This window comes from Mauremys mutica, chromosome 2 (assembly GCF_020497125.1).
Source record: "Mauremys mutica isolate MM-2020 ecotype Southern chromosome 2, ASM2049712v1, whole genome shotgun sequence".
Lineage (NCBI taxonomy): Eukaryota > Metazoa > Chordata > Testudines > Geoemydidae > Mauremys > Mauremys mutica.
Genome location: NC_059073.1, coordinates 27,778,103 through 27,799,118, shown reverse-complemented (window position 1 = coordinate 27,799,118; position 21,016 = coordinate 27,778,103). Strand labels below are relative to the sequence as shown.

Here is a 21,016-nt window from a genome sequence, read left to right as displayed (position 1 = left end):
GGAACATAGCTGACTAGTAAATAAGAGTAGGAGATACTCCTTTTTTTATTAAATTTGAAATGCTGCACAAGTAGGCCACTTTGCAAGTCTGAACTTATTTCTACACTAAATGTTTTGTTGGGAGTCTGAAGCAGTGTTGAATAAATGTTTTCAGTGCTGTATAAGCTTTGTCACAACGCTATCCTTGCTGGAGATTTGTCAGGCAACAGGATTGAGATTTTCTTATCCGATTTGTTGTTGCTTCAGAAAAACTAGAGCATATGTTCTATAGTAACTACACTGGGGACTAGTATAGATTCTTAATAGAGGTGCATTTTCTTAACTTAAGGCTTTTCCTAATCATTATCACTCACATAACCCAGGTATTTGGTTTGTCTGATTCTCTTTATTCTGTGTACTAAGCATGCTCCTCCAGTGCTGTGGTTTATACTGCAGAGTACTGCTTTAATCACTGTGTTATTACAGTGCTGCATTCAAAATTTGTTCAGTCTCTGCTTAAAGGTCCAAGTATCAGTCCTGATGGAAAAAAGAGATTGGGTGCAAAGGCGTGCAACTACAGGGTAGCACAAAGTAGTAGCTCCGCCGCAAGTGTTCCCATCACAAGGTACTAACATGAATTTGGAGCTTTTTTGGGAATTGTGGGTGTGACCATCAAGAGGGCGGGGGGAGGCTAAAGCATATAGCACTCTTGGTGGCATTCTCCACTAGCAAACTCACAGTGGTGCAAATCCCTGACAGAGTTAACATTGCTCCTTGTGGTATTGATTTGTGTCTTGCAGCTTCTAACTCAGTGATGGCAGGATGCAGCAGATATGGCGGGGGTGAGGGTGGGGTCAATGGTAGCACATCTACTGAGCCAGTCACACTGCTGGGGTGGGAAGGACAGGGGACAGGGAAGCTGGCATAAGGGTAGACACATTAGACGTAGATCTAGGAGTTTGGGCCGGTCTGTTCCTGCAGATCTCCTGCTTCCAGGAGGTTTTCATGTTGCACTCACTCTCCATTTTGTGCTACCTTTAAGACTGCCTTTGGAAGTCATGGATTTATTCAAGTAAATTTTCACCTTCCACACATGGAATAGAACACATGGCCCTATGAGAAGAGTAGCTCCATGTTGTGACTCACCACTAACTGTAACCAACATCTTGTCATTTTAATATCTCATTCTCAGTACTGAAGTATCTTTCCAAAATCCTATTATTTACTGGAGGGTGACTGATAGGAAAATATTGATCAATGTCTTTAAATTAGATCCATATTTCCTTTATCTTTAAAGATACATAATCTATTTGGAAATCTTTTTAATGCCTTTTGATCCCCAAGAAAGCAGACACAGACTTATTATGTGAGCAGAATCATTTTAATGGAACAAATAACCCGAACACTCAGAACTAACTGTGCTATTCATGGATTGTCATACAGTTTATTTTAGTTTTTGAAAAGGCAGCATCTCTTTGTGCATGTAGAAATATTGTCTGAGAATGTTTAATTGAAGGGCAAATCTCAGTTAATGGCAGTTGGTTCTGATTTTTGTTAATTGCTGTAAACAAAGGCTTTTCAGTACTTCCTCAGGCAGAACTTCTACATTTAAGCATCAGTCTTAGTCAGACTTCCCTCTCATCTCCCTCCCCCACCCCCTTTGTTTAGTCTGTGATACAAACTCCCTGCAGATTATGCTGTTGGATTGTGAGTTGCAAGTTTAATGCATTATGACAGGGAATCAATAATTTGTTATGAAAGCTTTCTGAAGGTACCTTGAGGAATTCTAAATGTGTGATACGTTCCCGATAAAGATATGCAGAAATGGTGCTTTTTTAAAAACTCTAAACCCAACAGTGCTTCTGGGATTATGTAGCCATGTTAAAATTCCAGTATCCAACTGTAACCCACGTGCCTAATAGGGAGATAGCTCTTTAGGAGCTCTATTGGGCAGGGATAGAAGTGAATGTGTCTGGGTGGTTGGTGCTAGGCAGCTGCACAATTAGCACTGCACATCCAGAAGTTTCTGGAATTCGATGTGGTAGTTTTGGGTATGCTCAGTAGGTTCCCTGTAGCTGGACTCAGACTCCCCCAGCTGCACCTCTTCCGCCCCCACCCTCCCCAGAGCCCAGAGCCCCACTGCAGTCGCCGGCTCCCGCTCCAAGCTAGCGCCCAGCCCCGGAGTGCCCCCAAGCCCTCCCCAGCCCCAGAGCGATGGGAGGGCGGGTGGCACAGGTACAGCTTCTCCTCCAGCCCTGGAGCACTGGGAGGACGGGTGGCATGGCCGCAGCCTCCCCAACCCCGGAGCACAGGAGGGCGGGCGGTGCAGCCTGAGCCAGGGCCACCTCACAGGGTCTGGAGCCGCGCGGGGCAAGTGGGAAGCGGGGGGAGGGGGGAGGAAGTGGGGTTTGCTGGGGCAGAGCATGGGTGGGGCCACAACTGGCTTCCCTCAGTCTATGTAGGGTGACCAGATGTCCCGGTTTTATGGAAACAGTCCCAATTTTGGGGTCTTTTTCTTTATATAGGCTCCTATTATCTCCCACCCCCATCCCGATTTTTCAGAGTTGCTGTCTGGTCACCCTAATATGATGCCCACCGCCCATGCCATGAGGGCACGTAGTCAGGGCAGTTACTTTACAAAAGGCCATGTGCCCTGTGTGGGCTGGGAGAAGTTGAGCCACAGGAGCAGAAACCAGGAGTTTTCCTTAACTCTGAAGCATTTTGCAGCAGGTTAGTTATATTGTTAAGCCTCCCACAGGGAACCCTGGCAGAGTGAATTATAGAAAGAGAAAATTGGGAGGGAAAAATAATTTCTTTTATTTTAATTGTGTACTTTGAATGTTATTTGGTTTTCACCAAACTATTTTAGTTAAAGTGTCTCAACTAATATGATCCACCAACATTTCTTTAAATGTGATCATGAGGAAGAGTCCTATATTTTGTTATTCTCAGTTTTGTATTTTTCTTGTAACAGAGTTTTTTTTAATCTATATACTTAACTGAGTGGTTGGTTAACCTGTCAGCTGACTGGCCAGCAGTGATTTCAGCAGAGGAGAGTCTGCCTGAATCCCAACTGAAGATTCCGACAAGCAAGTGGAGAGAAGATGTTGCTTTTTGACTCTGCCGAGTGTATAGATTTGGGTGATCAAAGACTTTAACTGAGACTCAGGTGAATTCAACCTAAGCTTTTGGGAACTCTGAGTTTCTTCTCAATGTGTTTCTGTGGGGACTGACCTGTTTTTTTATTTATGTTTATGTATAGCTATGAAGAGAATGTATGTGGATTATAAAATAACCATGTTGTGTTGTAAACATTACGTTGTTATTATTATTTATGTTTCTTCATCATAAGATTTATAAAGTTGATAATTAAATTCATTCCTTTTGGGTCTTGAATGCGGGGAGGTTGAGCTCTGTTATCCTGGAGCCTGACCTCCTTTATAATATCATAAGGCCATAGAACTTCCCTGAAACAAGTCCTATTTGAACTAGAGCATCTCTTTTAGAAAAATAGCCATGGTTGAGTTAAAAATTGCCTGTGATGGAGAAGCCACCACCACCATTGGTAAATTTTCCCAATGGTCAATTGCCCTCACTGTTAAAAATGTATGCCTTATTTAAAATTAAATGCAAATTATAAACAAAGGGCCAGATTCTCTTCTGCATTCAGGCCCCTTTGTGGTGGAGCAAAGAAGCCAGAAAATACCAGATTTTGGCATCTGAGGCTTCCCTTGTTCTAGTGGATTCCCCAGCTGGCAAAGCTGGCTGTTATTTATGTGTAGAGGGTCATGGGGCAGAGCACTTCTGGGCTTCACACAGTCTCAACTGGCAAATGGTCCCCGCTGACCACAGCCAGCTGGCATAGTTTAGAGCATCCTCAGTGTAAAAATAGTCAAGCTAATTTGTGCACCCCCGACCCCAACATCTGCGCCCTCTTCTCTGCTGTTTCCCGACCATCTTTGACAGCTTTTGCTGCTCTTTCCCTGCAGAGGAGAGGAGCATCAAGTGGTACTGGCTAGAGTTGGCACTCCTTGTCAGCTGCAAACACGACTACTTTGTACAATATTCCAATCACTCTGTCAGCTTGAGTGTTATTTTGCAGTGTGAATGCTCTCACTTGAGCCATGCTATCTCTAGAGCAGTGGTTTTCAAATTTCATTGCACTGCAACCCTTTCTGACAACAAAAATGACTACACAACCCCATGCCATAGGGAGCCCCACAAAGCTAAGTTGCTTGGGCTTCAGCTTCAGCCCCATGTGGTGAAGCTCTGGCTTTGGCAGGGGACTGGCATTAGACTTGCTGGGGCCTAGGGCAGAAAGCCCAAGCCTGAACTCTAGCCGGGCCACCTGGGGACAAAGCCCGAGCCCTGCCACCCGGGGCTTCGGCTTCAGCCCCGCACGACAGGGCTTGGGCTTTGGCTTCAGCCCCATGTGTCAGGACTTGGGCTTTGGCTTTCTGCCCTGGACCCTAACGAGTCTAACACCAGCCTTAAAATGAACTCACGACCCACTTTGAGGTCCCAACCCACAGTTTGAGAACCACTGCTCTAGAGGAGTTAAGTCAATGCAGTGATGACATAGCCTACGTTGTAATTTCAACCCTTTCTGTATTAAGTCTAATTTAGCTCTTGTGGTTTCTGGACAGAATCATGCACACGAACAGCACTATACAAATAGTAAATCATTGTCACCATTAATTAAAATAGAGCACACTTTTGCAGCTTTGCATTTCCGGGCAGAATTCTAGGCATCCAGAATGAAATATGATTTCATTGCTGGTAAATGTTTGTTTATTTTCACATTGAGTGAAGTCTTTTTTCCTTGATTAAGGAGGAAAGGGAAAATATTCTCTAGAACATGCCATATTCCACAGTTTTTGACCCACACCCTGTCCTCTTCATGTATATAATATTGCCAAAGCCACACTCTCTCATCATGTGGTTGCGTTTAAATAACCTCCTGGGTACCGAAGGTCATGATGATTAAAAAAACAACCTGCTAGTATGAAAGAACTTTTTTTAAACATGAAAAAATAAACAAGAGAAATCCCACGCAAACTTGCCATAAATACCAGGCATAATGATGACGAAAGTGGAATAAACTATTTTTATGTATTTGGGGTGACCAAACAGGCCTCACTCAAGTTCTGCTTTATTTTTCAACTTGAGAGCTCTGTGACCAGACTAGACTTGTAAAATAAATAGTGTTATTGCACTCTTATCAATCATGAAACATAATCCTGTAGCCCCTACCCATATGAGTAGCCTCATTTAATCCACTTGGGCAACTCACATAAGTAAGGACTGAAGTATTGGTCCCATATATTTTGTATCCATATTTATTTAGCAGTAGAGTTGTTAGTGTTGAATTAAGGTATGGAAGGACAAATTCAAAACCTTTCCTTACAGTTATTTCTCCAAAACTGTATTTTGGCATGGAAATTTCTCATCTTTGGCCTGAGGTCAAAGTTGGCTATTTTTAGAAGATTGGAAAAAATCCATTTAGGTATTTTAAAGTGAGGCAATCAAGCTTCCAAAAAAAGAATCTACTTTCCCCACCTCTCTGTGTTAGTTTATAGCTATATTTATATCTATATCTGCTTATAGGTAAGGCTAAGATTTTGTCACAGTTATTTTTAGTAGAAGTCACGGACAGGTCATGGGCAATAAACAAAAATTCACGGAAGGCCATGACCTGTCCCCGACCTTTACTAAAAATACCCTGAAAGGGGGGGGGGGGCGGGCAGACAGAGCTCTGCTGGGGCTTGCAGCTGCTCCAGCCCCACGGCTCCTCCTGTGGCAGGGGCTGACCCAACCCCAGCTGCTGCTCTGGTGGGCTGGGACTGCTGCTCTGGCAGCTTCACGACTGGCCACCGGTCAGCTGTTTCAGCAGCCCTGGAGCTGGCTGTGGGTCAGCTGTTCCGGTGGCCCCGTGGCTGGCCGCTGGTCAGCTGTTCCAGCAGCTGCTGCTTCAGCAGTCTGGGGCTGATAGCTGCTCCAGCCCTGCCCCAGAAGAAGTCCCGGAGGTCACAGAACCCATGACCTTTGTGACAGAATCGTAGCTTATTTATAGATATCTAGATATACCTAGATAGTGAGTATGTGTAGGTGATAGCCCCCTACGATAAATTTCAAAGACAAGAAATAAGTACATGTATCATGCACTGTTGATCACCTCACTGGATCTGACTGCTCCAGCTATCCAAATCGCTGAGCAACTCTCAGATAGCCGACATTATTTTTAAATCAACCTGCATTTATTATTTGTATTTCTGTAGCAGCTAAGAAACAGTCATGGGCCAGGACCCATTATGCTAACACTGTACAAACACTAAACAAAGTCAGTCCCTGTGCCAACATCTTGTTTCTAACTTCTCCCCCAGATACAGAATTTTCCTTCCACTCACCAAAATTTACCCCGTTCCAGAGGGCCAAAATTCAGGTCTGCACCAGTGACTGGTTTTCTATATCTAAAAATGTCAGTTCTTTGAAGAGCCAAGATATTGGTCCTTAAACTCACGACCTTTTTTTTAGATCTAGAGAATATTGGTGGGACAGGCAGTAACTAAGGCCCAGATTCTCAAATATATTTAGGCTCCTCATGTCCATTGATTTAAATGGACATGAGGAGCCTAAATACCTTTGAGGTTCTGAGTCTAAGGCACCTGCCTTTACAAGCTGAGGGATATGAAAAAACAATCCCATTAAAAACTGTTTAAATAGCTCTATAACAGTCCTGAAACCGCTTTCCTGTAACACGTGGCATATATAGAGTTCAAGAGGGTGTGGTGTGGTGTGGTAGAAAGGTTTGGCTGGAAGTTTTCTGGGATGACCAGCATAGCTCACTCCTGACTTCACCACTGAGTAATGTGCCTATCCCAAGCGCAGGCTGGTAAAACCTCAATACAGCTCTACCTCATTGGGCATTCCTCCACTCAGAGAAGAACCACAGAACCTGACCATGCTCTTAGAAGTCTGTATAGCAGGAATTCCCAACTCGCGGGGCATGGCCATAAGTAGGCGTGTCCATCTCTATGACCTGTTCTAGACAGCTCCAGTGCTGGTCACTTCCTCTAACTGTGTCTGTGGACCTTGGGTCTCTGACCCTTTTCATCTACTAGGTGGTGCTACCTAGTGCAGCTTCCAACAGATTCTGTGGCAAGAGGCAAGAAACTGCACCTTATAGCACTGCGGAGGATGGGGATGGGGATGGGGATGAGCCATGTCAGGAGTAACTTTAAGCAGGGAGGGAACATCACTCAAAATGGAAAGGGGCAGAGGGGAAACAGAACCAAGGTGTAAATGCACTGTGACTTGTCCCCAAAATGGAGGGCAAAACTAAGAACAGAAGAAAAAAAAATGGTCATACTGGATCAGAGCACTGGTAGATTCCTACTTTTGTCCTATGACTGAAGAGGTGTTAATGGGCCACTCTACCCTGAATGGTCCCTTACAATATTTGCTAACTGCTTATGCTAAACAATTTGTTCCATCTTGCATTTGCTGTGAGGCTGGGACAGGAGTACCTTTCACATGAAGAGATCTATGTGGCTCAAAAGCTTGTCTCTCTCACCAACAGAAATTGGTCCAGTCAATAGATATTACCTTGTCTGCTTTGTCTCTCTGGACTGTAATTGCCAGGATGCCTCTGGAGTCTTTTTTAAATTTGGCATTACAATGGCTATCCTCCAGTCATCTGGAACAGAGCCTGATTTAAGTGATTGGTTACATACCACAGTTAGTAGTTCTGCAATTTCATATTTGAGTTCCTTCAGAACTCTTGGGTGAATACCATCTGGTCCTGGTGACTTATTGCTGTTTAATTTATCAATATGTTCCAAAACCTCCTCTGTTGACACTGCAGTCTGAGACAGTTCCTCAGATTTGTCACCTAAAAAGAATGGCTAAGGTGTGGGAATCTCCCTCACATCTTCAGTCATGCAATGCAATGCAAAGAATTTATTTACCTTCTGTGCAACAGCCTTATCTTCCTTGAGTGCTCCTTTAGCACCTTGATTGTCCAGTGGCCCCACTGATTTTTTGACAGGCTTCCTGCTTCTGGTGTACTTAAAAAATTTTTGCTGTTAGTTTTTGTATCTTTTGCTAGTTGCTCTTCAAGTTATTTTCTGGGCTGCCTAATTATGCTTTTATATGTCTCTCTCTGTCTTCAGTGCTGTCCCCTTGCTATTTTCTCCATTGCCCCTCCCTCATTCCTAGTGTTGTGGGTCCTCAGTTCCCACCACTGTACCTCAGTCATTGCCCCTGCCCTGTCCCCCATCTCCTGTTCCTGTGTGGTTTCTCGGCTGCCTCCCACATCCCCATTCCCCAGTGCTGCCCCTTGTGATGTCTCATAGTGCTCTGTCTAACTGTCCCCTCATCCCACTCATGGAGGATAGTCCCATCAATGGCTATTAGCCAAGATGGTCAGGGACACAACCCTATGCTTTGCGTTTCCCTGAACCACTGACTTGCAGAAGCTGGGACTGGAATACAGGGGATGCATCACTCAGTACATTACTCTGTTCTGTTCATTCTCGCTGAAGCATCTGACACCAGCCACTGTTGGAAGACAGGATACTAGGCTAGATGGACCTTTGTTGTTACCCAATATGGGCCTTCTTATGACAGAGAGTGGGGCGAATGAGAGAACTGAGAAATGAGGGCGCAGCAAGCAGAAGAGAAGCAGAGAATGGGAAGAAAAGGAGTGAGGTAAAATCAGGAATAAAAAATGAAAAGCAAACTGTATTCTTTCAACTTCATGCACCATCCCCACTAAGAGAGATTTTGCAGGGCAAATTATCCCCTCAGCTAGAGTGGGGCTGCACAGGTGTAACTGAGCATAACTGGAAGGCCCTGGGATTGGCACAGATGGAGCTCAGGGTTGTTTACCTTGTGTTTGCCTTGAAGGCTAGAGTGGTATGGTGTGTAACGGCACCCCTGCTTATAGGTCTGCTGGCATTTCCTTCTGCTTTTCTTCTCTCTCCCTGTCCTCTGACCTTGCTACTCCTTCCAACTTCCTCACTGTCAGTTTGCACTTCATTCATATTGCACCCTATATGTAGGAGGCTCTCCCACTATCGCTAGTGCACACCTTCTCTTTCCTCCTTCAAAACCTTCCTTGAAAACACAGTATTCCTGAGCATCCTTTCCATTTATGTTCTTGCCTTATGCCTCCCTTATTATGCTGGGTCTTGTCTTTCTATGTCTTGTCTACTTTGGGCAGTACACTCTCTGGGGAAGGCAACAGCATGTCCTAGGCATTGTCCACTCATAATATTAAGTAGATTCCTTAGAGAATTAAGTTAAATTGATATAAACCGGGTTTAAACTGCTTTAAGAATGCCCTCACATGAGTATGCACCTGTTTTAACTACATTGCGTAAATAATGCATCTTTAGTTAAACAGCTGCAACTTTGTATTTAGGCAAGGAGGAGATTTTTTAAAGGCACAAATGGCAGTTAGATGCCTAGTTCCCATTGACTTTTAATGAGAGTTAAGTGCCTAACTGTTCTTTGTGCCTCTGAAAATCTCCCCAAGGTCATACTCTATGTTGTGCGAAGCATTGTGTACATTTCCAGTGCTATTTAAATTATAATAATCATTAATATTTCACTCTGCTAATATTTCACTTCTGTCCAACAGTACGCATTTTGAAGATGAATGTTGTTAAAATAAAATACCTGTTTAAGAAACAACTGAGTGTTCTGCTTGTCTATTAGTACTTTTAGATTGACTTTGAAGATGTTTTTAATTGTATGGCAACTTGGCACTGTAACCGAAGTAGCAATTGCTGAATTGTTTCATGGATTAAATTGATCTGGATCAGGTTTCTTTAAGACCAATATTTATGGAGAATGTGTTGGATTTCACTTTATAATGCTGTAATGGCATGACTACTACACTGATTTTAATGCCTTTAATATCCAAACAAGCTTTTACACTTAGAAAAGTGTCTTGAAATGATATGAGGTCTCTTTTTCAAATCATCTGACTCTCTTTTGTGATGGTATTTTAAGTACTTTTATTATAATTTAGTTCAAACAACTTCTGTTATAATATTCATTGTAAATCACGTACATGTTTTTAATGTTTAAGAGGAATCTTTTTTGATAAAAATGATGCCCATAACCCATATTTTCAAAGCAGAACTACACTAAATTAGATTTTAATCCATCTCATTCAGAATATCAAGGAGAATTTATTCGTGAATACTTGAACGTCAACAACAAACATTTTTAAACACGCCTCAATTCTGAGTTCTCTAGAAATAAATTTCTTCTGATGCATATTTCCAAATCTATTGTATATTGCAGTAGCCTCTTTCCTGTTCTTTGCTTAATGTATATAAAGTTTTCATCACCTCTAGTGTAATAATAATTCTCATTTGGGACTAAATGCTGCTGTCCCTTTCCTTCCCCTGGCTCACCACACCCTGAGTGAACAGGCTTTGTATACACAGTGTAGTTGTAGCTGTGTTGGTCCCAGGATATTAGAGACCTGAAGAAGAGCTCTGTGTGGCTCGCTAGCCAACAGAAGTTGGTCCAAGAAGCGATATTACCTCACCCACCTTGTCTCTTTGTATAGATGGTTTAAAGGGGCAATCAGGCAAGCAACCCTCTCCAGGCCTTTGACCTAAAATAGCCCAAACCGACTGGCTGCCACTGTTATAGCACATGGGCTTTTAATAGCACCAGGGCCTTTGCACACTCCCTACTCACAAGGGTTAGGCCTGTGAAGCTGCATAGTTGTGGTGCCATATCTTCACGCTTCCCTTTGCATTGACATTGTGGAATGGGGCATTCCAATTCTTTGAGGCCAGTGCATCCTCCCTTCTTGAATTCTTAATCTGTGGTATGTTCAAAGGTTGTGAACTCTGCAAGGATTACTATGGTCCAAACTGAAATCAGGCTTCAATGGGGTTGTACCTGCTTGCGTTGTGTCAGATCTGTTTAAGCCTCACCATGAGCCTGATGCTCCACTGCCTCGTACCTTGTATAATCATTGACCCTTATGTAGTGAGTGCACAATGCTACCAGGTGAGAATACTGGTGTTATCTAATCCCTTTGCATTTGTGTTGTTCAGGTATCAGTGACTACACAAGACACGGGGCATTGGGGAAACAGGCCCCATATCTTCAAAACAGGGAGCAAAATCTACAGGAAAACATCTGTGTTGGGTTTGTCCATTTCAGATGAGAAAAAACACATAAACAGACAAAAGGTAAGCTGAAAAAATTAATTGTTTTATAAAATAAGATCCTAGAATCGTATCTGAACATCCAGTTTTTAAATATAGTACATTCACTTTCTCACAGAATATTTAAATATTCAGGTCATTTATGGTATATTTCTCATACTATTTGAGTTAAAAACTTTGGATAAATTAAACAACACCTACCAAAAGATACCACAACTTATACACATAAAACTATGTAACAATTTAAAAAATATCCACAAAGTAAAGAAAGTAGGATCTCTTAGGAAATGCTACATAATTTCTGCTTAAAAATATACTTGATCATTTTAGTCTATCTTGAAAATATAGTTTGTATTTCATTTCTCTTTCTAAATTTAAGTCTCATATAATTTCCATTTAAGTTAATAAATATGTACAACAAAACCCTTTATATCAATGAATATAAATAGTAAATACTGTATTAGGCCTGGTCTAACATTCTTTGCTCACACAATGACTTCAGTGGTACTTTTCAATTTTGGATGCCAAAGGCTGAAGATCAGGACCTAAATGTCATCAAATGATTATAGCTTTTACAGAAATGACTTTATAATAAAAAAAAGCTCTAAGCTCTGAGAGCTTAGAGCCATTCCAGTCATACATTCCTATAAATAGTCACGTACAATGTAGGGGAACAATGTTCTACGTTAATTACTGCTAACAGTAATTAGGGGGAAATAGTGGAGATTGCATGGAAAAATATCTTGAATTAGACGCATCGTTTTTTTACTGATTGGACTTGGTTCCCTATCATTTCAAAAAAGAGTTTTTGGTATAATTGGTACATTTTAAAACTGTGAAGCAACTTGACCACCTTCTTCAGACTTTGGATAGGTTTTTTGGGAAAGTGGTATGCTTTCAAATGCTTCAGCCCATGCGTTAGGGCCTTAATTGTGTCTTGATCAGCGTTTTTTATTCTCCATAGGTTAAGAAGCTTTAGAATTTGTTCCGTAGGTTTGCACAGCTTCATGGTGTGCTGAATATCTTCTTTTCTTACTTTCTTTCCCGGTAAACTCGCCATCAGAATGTTGAGATGTTCAAAGGTTAGATTAGCCTGGCCAATATATTTTAAAATGCTGTTTTCACAGAGATCAATATCTACACAAAACAAAAAGCAAGGAGGGACATTAATATGATTCATTACTATTTTATAATGGCTTAAAACAAACTCTAAAGTCAGAAAAGGACATGTACCCACTAAATGTTTCCTAGTTTTATTTCCAAATAACCCTTTTATCATTGCTGTTTTAACCCTGTCTTACAAAGCACTTAAGCACGTGTATAACTTTTTTTTCATATAAGTAGTCCCAAGTTATGCACATACTTGCTATCATACATTTATTTGTACAATTTTGTAATGTGCATTTTGTCAGATATACAGTGCATGAGGCAGGGCTCTGTGTCTTACATTGCGCTACACAACAATTTTACTCCTGATATACAGGAAATGCCTAGACATTTTAGCTATAACTGTCTCTGGTGCTTCAGTTCCAACATAGCACCAGCTCCAGCACAGACACGTTACAATGACATAAACAGACATAGATTAAAAACGGTTTCTCTAGGACACCATTTCAAATCCATTCCTTATAGAACAAAAGTCATTCAAATCTGATGGTTCCTGATGGTGGCTCATGTGAAAAGGGTTTGGTGGTTTTTCAGTGAAAACTCCAGCAACAAGTGTTAACATCACAAAAACTGCCATCATAATCTCACCTTTGACACCGATGGTGGCAGTTTCAGCAGAGAGGTGAAGGAATGAGTAGGGATCCTCTTTCCAAGAAGAGAAAAGCATGTTTGCAGGGGTATGTATGAGATTTTGACTTGCCAGTGCCCACACTATTCCTCTTTGTGACTATCTAAAGGGTTTAGGTCTCTCAAGCCAGCACCTATAGTGCCTTGCTTATACCTAGGGCTCTATCAGATTCACGCTGCATTTTGGTCAATTTCACAGTCAGAGGATTTTAAAAATCATAAATGTCATGATTTCAGATATTTAAATCTGAAATTTCTCAGTGTTGTAACTGTAGGGGTCCTGGTGGTGGTGGTTGAAAGGTTATTGTAGGGGGATTGTGGTATTGCTACTCTTACTTCTGCTGCACTCTGCTGGCAGCAGTGCTGCCTTCAGAGCTGGGTGGCTGGAGAGCGGCGGCTGCTGGCCGGAAGCCCAGCTTGGAAGGCAGCACCACTGCCAGCAGCAGTGCAGAAGTAAGGGTGGCATGGTATGGTAGTGCCACCCTTACTTCTGTGCTGCTGCCTTCAGAGCTGGACCCTGGGCCAGTAGCCAGCACTCTCTAGCCACCCAGCTCTGAAGGCAGTGCAGAAGTAAGGGTGGCAATATCACGACTCCCCTACAATAACCTTGCAACTTGCCTGCAACCCATTTTTGGGTCGGGACCCAGTTTGAGAAATGCTGGTCTCTCCTGTGAAATCTGTAGAATATAGGGTAAAAGCACACAAAAGACCAGATTTCACAGTGGAGACCAGATTTCACGGTCCATGACGCATTTTTCACAGCCATGAATTTGGTAGGGCCCTACTTATATCATATACTGTGAGCCCAAGTTTCCCCTGAACTGTACACACCCAGCTCCCACTGACTTCTATAGTTCTTGCTCTCATGTAAATGAGGGCAGTATGGACCCTGAGTATCACAATATTTCCTACTCTTATGGTCCCAAAGGGGCATTGATTTACACTCCGTACATATTACTCAATGGGGTCACATAGACTGCAAGTCTGTGCAGAATTTGATCCTTTCTGTTGAACATAAAGAGTTACGTTCTGCACACAGTCACACCTACACAGCTCCCATTGGTGTCAGTGTGAGCAGTGTGCTCACAGACCAGGGCAGAATTTGGCCCCAGGAGATTACAAAAGTGCTATTTGAAAAGTTACTTCTAACTGTGTTTGCTATGCTGTCTGAGGGCTGGTCTACACTGTGGGGGGATCGATCTAAGATACACAACTTCAGCTACGCTATTTGCATAGCTGAAGTCGAAGTATCTTAGTTCGACTTACCTGGCCGTCCTCACGGCGGCATGTCGACCGCCGCTGCTCCCCCATTGACTCTGCTTACTCCTTCTGCCAAGGTGGAGTATGGGTGTCGATTCGGGGATTGATTTATCGCGTCTAGATGAGACACGATAAATCCATCCCCGATAGATCGATTACTACCTGCCGATCCAGCAGGTAGTGTAGACGTGGCCTGAATTACCTTGAATTATCTTCTTGACCATATCCTGTTCTTTGTTTTGCTGCTTCCATAATTTCAACAGTTGGAACATCTGTTCTTGAGAACTATGTTTTTGTTTAATCCTTTCTATATTTTCTGCATTAATCTTTGTCCCAGGCAAACCATCCGTTAGTACATTCAGCCAGTTAGGAGTGAGTTTTTCAGGAACAGCAAACCTGAAAAGTGCTTCCTCGCATAGGGTTACATCTAAAAACAAATAAGAGAGAAAAAGATAAGTTAAGTTGTGGAAGTCGAGGCTAGGAGGGGCCAGCAGATCATCTAGCCAGTGTTTCCCAAACTTGGGACGCCGCTTGTTTAGGGAAAGCCCCTGGTGGGCTGGGCCAGTTTGTTTACCTGCCGCATCCGCAGGTCCGTCCGATTGCGGCTCCCACTGGCCGCAGTTTGTTGTTCCAGGCCAATGGGAGCTGCTGGAAGCGGCACGGGCCGAGGGATGTAGTGGCCGCCGCTTCCAGCAGCTCCCATTGGCCTGAAGCAGCAATCCGCGGTCACTGGGAGCCACGATCAGCCGAATCTGCAGACGCGGCAGGTAAACAAACCGGCCCGGCCCACCAGGGGCTTTCCCTAAACAAGCGGTGTCCCAAGTTTGGGAAACACTGATCTAGGCTGACTTCCTGCACATAACAGGACACTAATCCCCACCGAGTTACTCCTGCACTGACACCAATAACCTGGATAGACTAGAATGACAGCTTTCAGGAGAGACTACACTATTGTATGCCACAAGCACAGAACAGAAGGGACCAAGGTACACCAATGCATGAGGCCCCTGCAATGATAGGGAATTGATTTGGTAAAATAAACCAAGTTGATCCAAGCAAGTGTCTGAATTCTTCTGAAATTGTTTGGCCCTGACAAAACATAGAGGGTCCAGAATTGTAAGAAAAACTATTTTAAAAACATGTTTAAATGAAGGTACTGGTCTTTATTTCATAGCACTATAGGCTTCTTACCCCTTCTATATCATCTAATTGACAGTCACTAGAATTTTACAGTTTGCCCATCACCGTAGTATTTGAGCACCTAACAGGTTTAATTTTTACCATAGCCATTGCTAATCCCATTTTAATAGTGCTTGTTGGGATACTTACACTACACTTTGGCATTATACATACCTATTCCACATTTTTGAGCTGATGCATCCGTGTTTTCATGACACACGTTGTCACGAACCGCATTGCCATTCAGTGCTATTTTATGACCCAGTGCACTGCAGTTTGTGTGTTTTTCGCAGGCTGCTTTGGATGAAGTTTCATTTGAGAAAAATCCTTCTGGACATCTCTGGCAAATGGTGTCACTCTCAGGGGTGCCTTTAGAAAAACAAAACCCACTACCTTTTACAAAAGATACATATTGTGTGTGAGTTTTTGTGCACCAGGAAAGAAAATATCAAAAAATAAACCATGACTTCGGATTTTCATGCTGTCTCGCTCCTACATGAACACTCGCTTGGAAGATATTTGTATAATTTTGAAAACTTTTCTCTCAAATTCAGATGCTTATGCTATAGAAGTATGTTAAATAATGTTTTTAAAAACATGGGCTTCTCATCTTTGCATACACTTGTAAATTAGCTTCAGATAACTTGACTCTATTCAAATGTTTACAAAAGGTGTCTGTCTGACTTTCAGTTTTCTTCCATATTGATTTTTTCTGAGAATCAATTAACGGGCACAAAACATTGGTCCAAATTCTGCTCTGTTACATCTGTGCAGATAATCCCTAAAATAAATTACTCTGGTTGTAACTGAGTAGAATTCAGCCCATTTCTTTAAATCTGTTGCAAGCAGGTTCTTCTTTTTGTGCGTGTTCTGTAATATAATTTAAATACAGTCTACATCAGGGGTCGGCAACCTTTCAGAAGTCATGTGCCGAGTCTTCATTTATTCCCTCTAAGTTAAGGTTTCGCATGCCAGTAATACATTTTAATGTTTTTAGAAGGTCTCTTTCTATAAGTCTATAATATAACTAAACTATTGTTGTATGTAAAGTACCGTATTTTCTGCACCATAAGGCGCACCGGATTATAAGGCGCAGTCTCAATTACGGGATCTATTTCTGTACTTAACCCATACATAAGGCGCACCGTATTATAAGGCGCATGCTAAAACATACGGTCTACAAAAAAAGGTAACAGTGTTCATAGTGTAGTAAAAAGGTAACGGAAGCAAAACAGTGAGTTTAGTTGAACTTTATTCTACTATTTAACAATACACTCACATTATTTTTTAATCAATCTTCTCCCACAAATCCATCAAAGTCCTCATCTTCTGTGTCTGAATTGAACAGCTGGGCAATTTCGCCATCAAACATGCCGGGTTCTCTCTCATCATTGTCGGAGTCAGTCTCATTGCCAGGTGGCTGTTCAGCAATGATGCCGGCTTTCGCGAAAGCTCGGACAACAGTTAAAGCAGATACCTTAGCCCAGGCATCCACAATCCATTCACATATGGTGGCGTAACTCGCCCGGCGCTGCCTCCCAGTCTTAGTAAAGGTGTGTTCGCCGTCTGTCATCCATCGCTCCCACGCCGTTCGCAACTTCACTTTGAATGCCCTGTTTACACCAATGTCCAGCGGTTGGAGTTCTTTTGTTAATCCTCCCGGAATGATGGCAAGCTCCGAATTCATTTGCTTCACTTGGTTTTTCACAGTAGCGGTAAGATGGGAACGCATGGAGTCGCAGATCAACAGGGATGGTGATGCGTGGAAAAAACCATCCGGTCTCTTTACATACAGTCTACATCAGTCTACTCTCAGCCACTCTCTCATTTTCTCCTCATCCATCCAGCCCTTTTGATTGGCCTTAACGATGATTCCAGCTGGAAACTTTTCTTTTGGCAGCGTCTTCCTCTTAAAAATGACCATAGGTGGTAGTTTCTGTCCATTACCATGGCAACCAAGAACAACAGTGAAAGCCGACTTCTCATGCCCCGTGGTGCGTATCGATACCGTGCTGGTCCCCTTTTTCTCCACAGTATGGTTCACGGGGATGTCAAAAGCGAGGGGGACCTCGTCCATGTTGGTGATGTGGTTGGGCTGGATCTTTTTGTCGGTAATCTTGTTACTGCAGTAGGTGCGGAAGATGGCCAGCTTTTCTTTGTAATCCGCCGGCAGTTGCTGCGCCACAGTAGTTCTTGCGCGGATGGAGAGATGATGCCTTTTCATAAAACAAAAGCACCAAGACGGACCTCCTTGAAAGTGTTCGATCTTCATGTCTTGTGCTATCGTTGTTGCCTTCAGTCGAATGGTGACTGTAGAGATGCTTCTCCCGGCTGTTCTTTGTTCAATAATCCATTGTTCAAGTTGGTCTTCTAACTGTGGCCACCTCGATTTGTTCCCGCGGAAACTCTGTTTCGTCTTCTTAACTTGGCGCAGTTCATTTTCTTGCTTCCTCCACTTCCGAACCATAGATTCATTGATGTTGAATTCTTTCGCAGCTGCTCTATTCCCATTTACAACCGCGTAACTGATAGCCTGTAGTTTGAATTGTGCCTCGTAAGCATGTCTCTTCACTGGTGCCATTTTCGGGGGTCCTTAGACAAACAAATGTTGTTTTGCAGCATACCGGTAGTATACCTACCGGAGGAGTGGAGAAGGTAAACGTACGTACTGTACGTATTACGTAATGTTCTCTGATTGGTTTATCGCTGCCAGCGTACGTAGTTTGCGTATTACGTCCCTGTGTCAGCGAAAGATGGTCCGACAGTCAATCAAGCAAAGCGCTTACCAAAGTCGCACAACAACATTTTTACAGATTTTGGAACTCAGTGCACACATAAGGCGCACCGGATTATAAGACGCACGGCCAATTTTTGAGAAAATTTAAGGCTCTTAGGTGCACCTTATAGTGCGGTAAATAAGGTTTTTAAAATGTTTAAGAAGCTTCATTTAAAATTAAATTAAAATGCAGAGCCCCCCGGACTGGTGGCCAGGACCCGCAGTGTGAGTGCCACTGAAAATCAACTTGCGTGCCACCTTTGTCACGTGTGCCATAGGTTGCCTACCCTGGTCTATATATTGGCCTTTAAATTAAAACCATTCATCCATGGTGACTTTCCTCCCTTTCTTTATATATGCACATTTGTGGAAGTTTCTCAATACATATTTTTAATCTCTCAAATATGAAATTCCAAAGTTTTAACAAATTATGCCATTGCATAAACTAAATGAGTTTCCAAAGCTTTTAAAAGTAAGTTGTTGTTCAGTAACATGATAAATTCAAGATTACATATTGATCCCTCTTTCTTGGATTGATTATATTATTCTATACTTGCCTAAAATCTAATAAACATGTATGATCAGGAAAAGTATATAGACAGTATTTGCCCTAACTGCTATTATAAAGAATATATTTATTGTCCCACAGTTAAAGAACTGAGACAACATGGAACGTTACTGCACCGCATTGACTGAAAGGGAGAAAATTAATGCATGAAACTTAAGCCAGGCAGCTACTACAAAGAGTCTATCAAAGGAAAATCCCGGCTCAAATCAAAGCTCATACAATATATCCCCAATTCAGCAGTACATTCCTATTTGACAAAGCATTTAAGCATGCTCTTAACTTTAAGCACATGCTTAAGTCTCCTTGAAACCAATGGGACTTAAGTATGTGCCCAAAGTCAAGCACATGAGTAAATTCTTCATCGAATAAGGATGCACTTAAAGACATGGTCCCTTCTGACCTTTAAGTTTATTAGTCTATAGTCTATGATTCAATTCTTTGCTAGAATTGAGGACTATATTTGCATTTGAAAATGCCTCCATCTAGTGTATTTTAGGAGTACTTGCTGTTAAAAGCTAAATGCACAGAGGTTTGCGATAAAATAAGCAAATCCACCTTTACTACAATTTTACATTTCTAAGACTCCCTTAGAAACAAAAGATATGAATCTCTGAGTTTTCAAGTAGCCAAGAAATAAAGAGTTTATTTATATATACTCAAAAGCAGAACTTCTGCTTTCACTAGATAATGAGTAAAAACGGTGCAGGAGAGAAAGAGCTCTCCTTGTTCATATCTGAACTTCAAAAGTGATTCTGTACAATTACTTAAAATAAATTAATTTTGCAATAGACAACCCTCTAAAAGATAGTCACCGAATAATGGACCACAGAAGGCTACATACAGGTTTGCCTTTTTAATCTGCTAATATTATGCAATGACAGCTGCCAGAAACAATATGAAAGTCCAACTGACAGAGATCTGCACATTTCAGATGGTCAGGCATCAACTACCATTGCTAAGAGAATTTCTGGTGGACTTTCCCCTACCACAGATATGCTGCTTTTTCAGGTTGTTCCTTCCAAAAAGATTAGCATCTCCATATTTTGGGAGATGGAGATAGATTGTCCTCATTCCCAGAAATACCTGCAGGGGGTGACAAAGTACATGGAAACTCCATGCAGAGTTTCTTCTGCATCTTCCTCTGAATGGGAAAGGAATAGGGTGGGTGATCTGGAAACCCAGCAGAGTCCTAGGTTCTACATGGTTAAAGCAGTATGGCACCTTTGCACTGCTCCTCCAGCCTCCCTCCCTCACTTAGAATTTGTGCTGCCATTGACTGTCCCCTGGTGCCCGCTTGAGGGGAATAGCAGGTGCAAAGTGAGAGCTAACACTGCTTTGATCTGCATTAACTCCCAAGTGGATTTCTCTTAGGAAGTCTGCCACATTATTGGGCACCATAGTGCAGAGAGTGGCGAAAGCTTGGTTTGGATTTGACAGGATCAGATCTCAAAGATTGTTCTTGCAAAATGGTCCAAAATGGCAGAAACATTGTACAATCAGGTGATCTCATGTTATTTATGTCATTTTGGGGTGAAATGTCCTGAGAATAGATGTTACTGTGTTATTTCAGTTGCATCCATACCCAAATCAGAAAACAAGCCCCATGTAGTTTTGATCTGACCTAGAATCAAAGTTATATTGGCTGATTTAGGTCAACAGACTAAATTCCTGTTCTTCTTTGCAATTTGAAGGTACTTTGCTTTGAGGTTCTAATCAGGGCCGCCCATATGCGGGGGGCAAGTGGGACAATTTGCCCCAGGCCCTGGGCCCCACAGGGGCCCGCGAGCCCTGACCTGGTGGCGGTCCAGGTCTTAGGCAGCATTTCGGTGGGGGGGGGCCTTCAGTGCTGCCGAAGATGCGGAGTGACTGAAGGGCCCCCTACCGCTGAAATGCTGCCGAAGACCTAGACTGCTGCTGGGTCAGTACAAGCGCCACAGCTCCCCCGCTTTGCTCCAGGCCCCCTGAATCCTCTGGGTGGCCCTGGTTCTAATTTTGGCCCAATTCTAGTTCCTTATCAGTCCTTCGAAGGAACTCACATTCTAGTTAAAATGAGTTTCAAAAGTAAGAGGCATATGTTATTAAAACTACAAAATACCAAACCTTAGTAAATTACAAGAACTAAACAGACCAAAGAGCACCAGTGTGAGAAACAATCTGATCAGTTTACAAAATACTTTAAAATAAGACATTTCCAGTTGCCAGAATCAATTTTGTAGGAGAAAGAGGCTATATATGCTATAGTCCAAATATAGGAACAGTCCC

The 21,016-nt window shown here is 42.5% G+C and overlaps 2 protein-coding genes across 5 annotated transcripts in view; one reads left to right on the top strand and one right to left on the bottom strand.

Annotated features, from left to right (window-relative positions):
- Positions 1–21,016, top strand: part of COLEC10 (collectin subfamily member 10) — a 164,062-nt gene that overhangs the window by 39,578 nt on the left and 103,468 nt on the right. Inside the window, exon 2 of the mRNA XM_045003954.1 lies at positions 11,064–11,201. The gene's annotated coding sequence lies outside the window, so the exon portion shown is untranslated. The remainder of the gene's footprint in view (positions 1–11,063; positions 11,202–21,016) is intronic.
- Positions 10,056–21,016, bottom strand: part of TNFRSF11B (TNF receptor superfamily member 11b) — a 142,594-nt gene continuing 131,633 nt past the window's right edge. For 2 of the 4 annotated variants that reach the window (XM_045003949.1, XM_045003952.1), the window contains exons 3-5: positions 15,585–15,779; positions 14,434–14,658; positions 10,056–12,314 (exon numbers count right to left, since the gene is read on the bottom strand). In XM_045003949.1, coding sequence (XP_044859884.1) covers positions 11,926–12,314; positions 14,434–14,658; positions 15,585–15,779 — 809 coding nt within the window. In that variant the 3' untranslated portion in view covers positions 10,056–11,925. The remainder of the gene's footprint in view (positions 12,315–14,433; positions 14,659–15,584; positions 15,780–21,016) is intronic. The other 2 variants (XM_045003951.1, XM_045003950.1) reach the window with 1 other exon arrangement.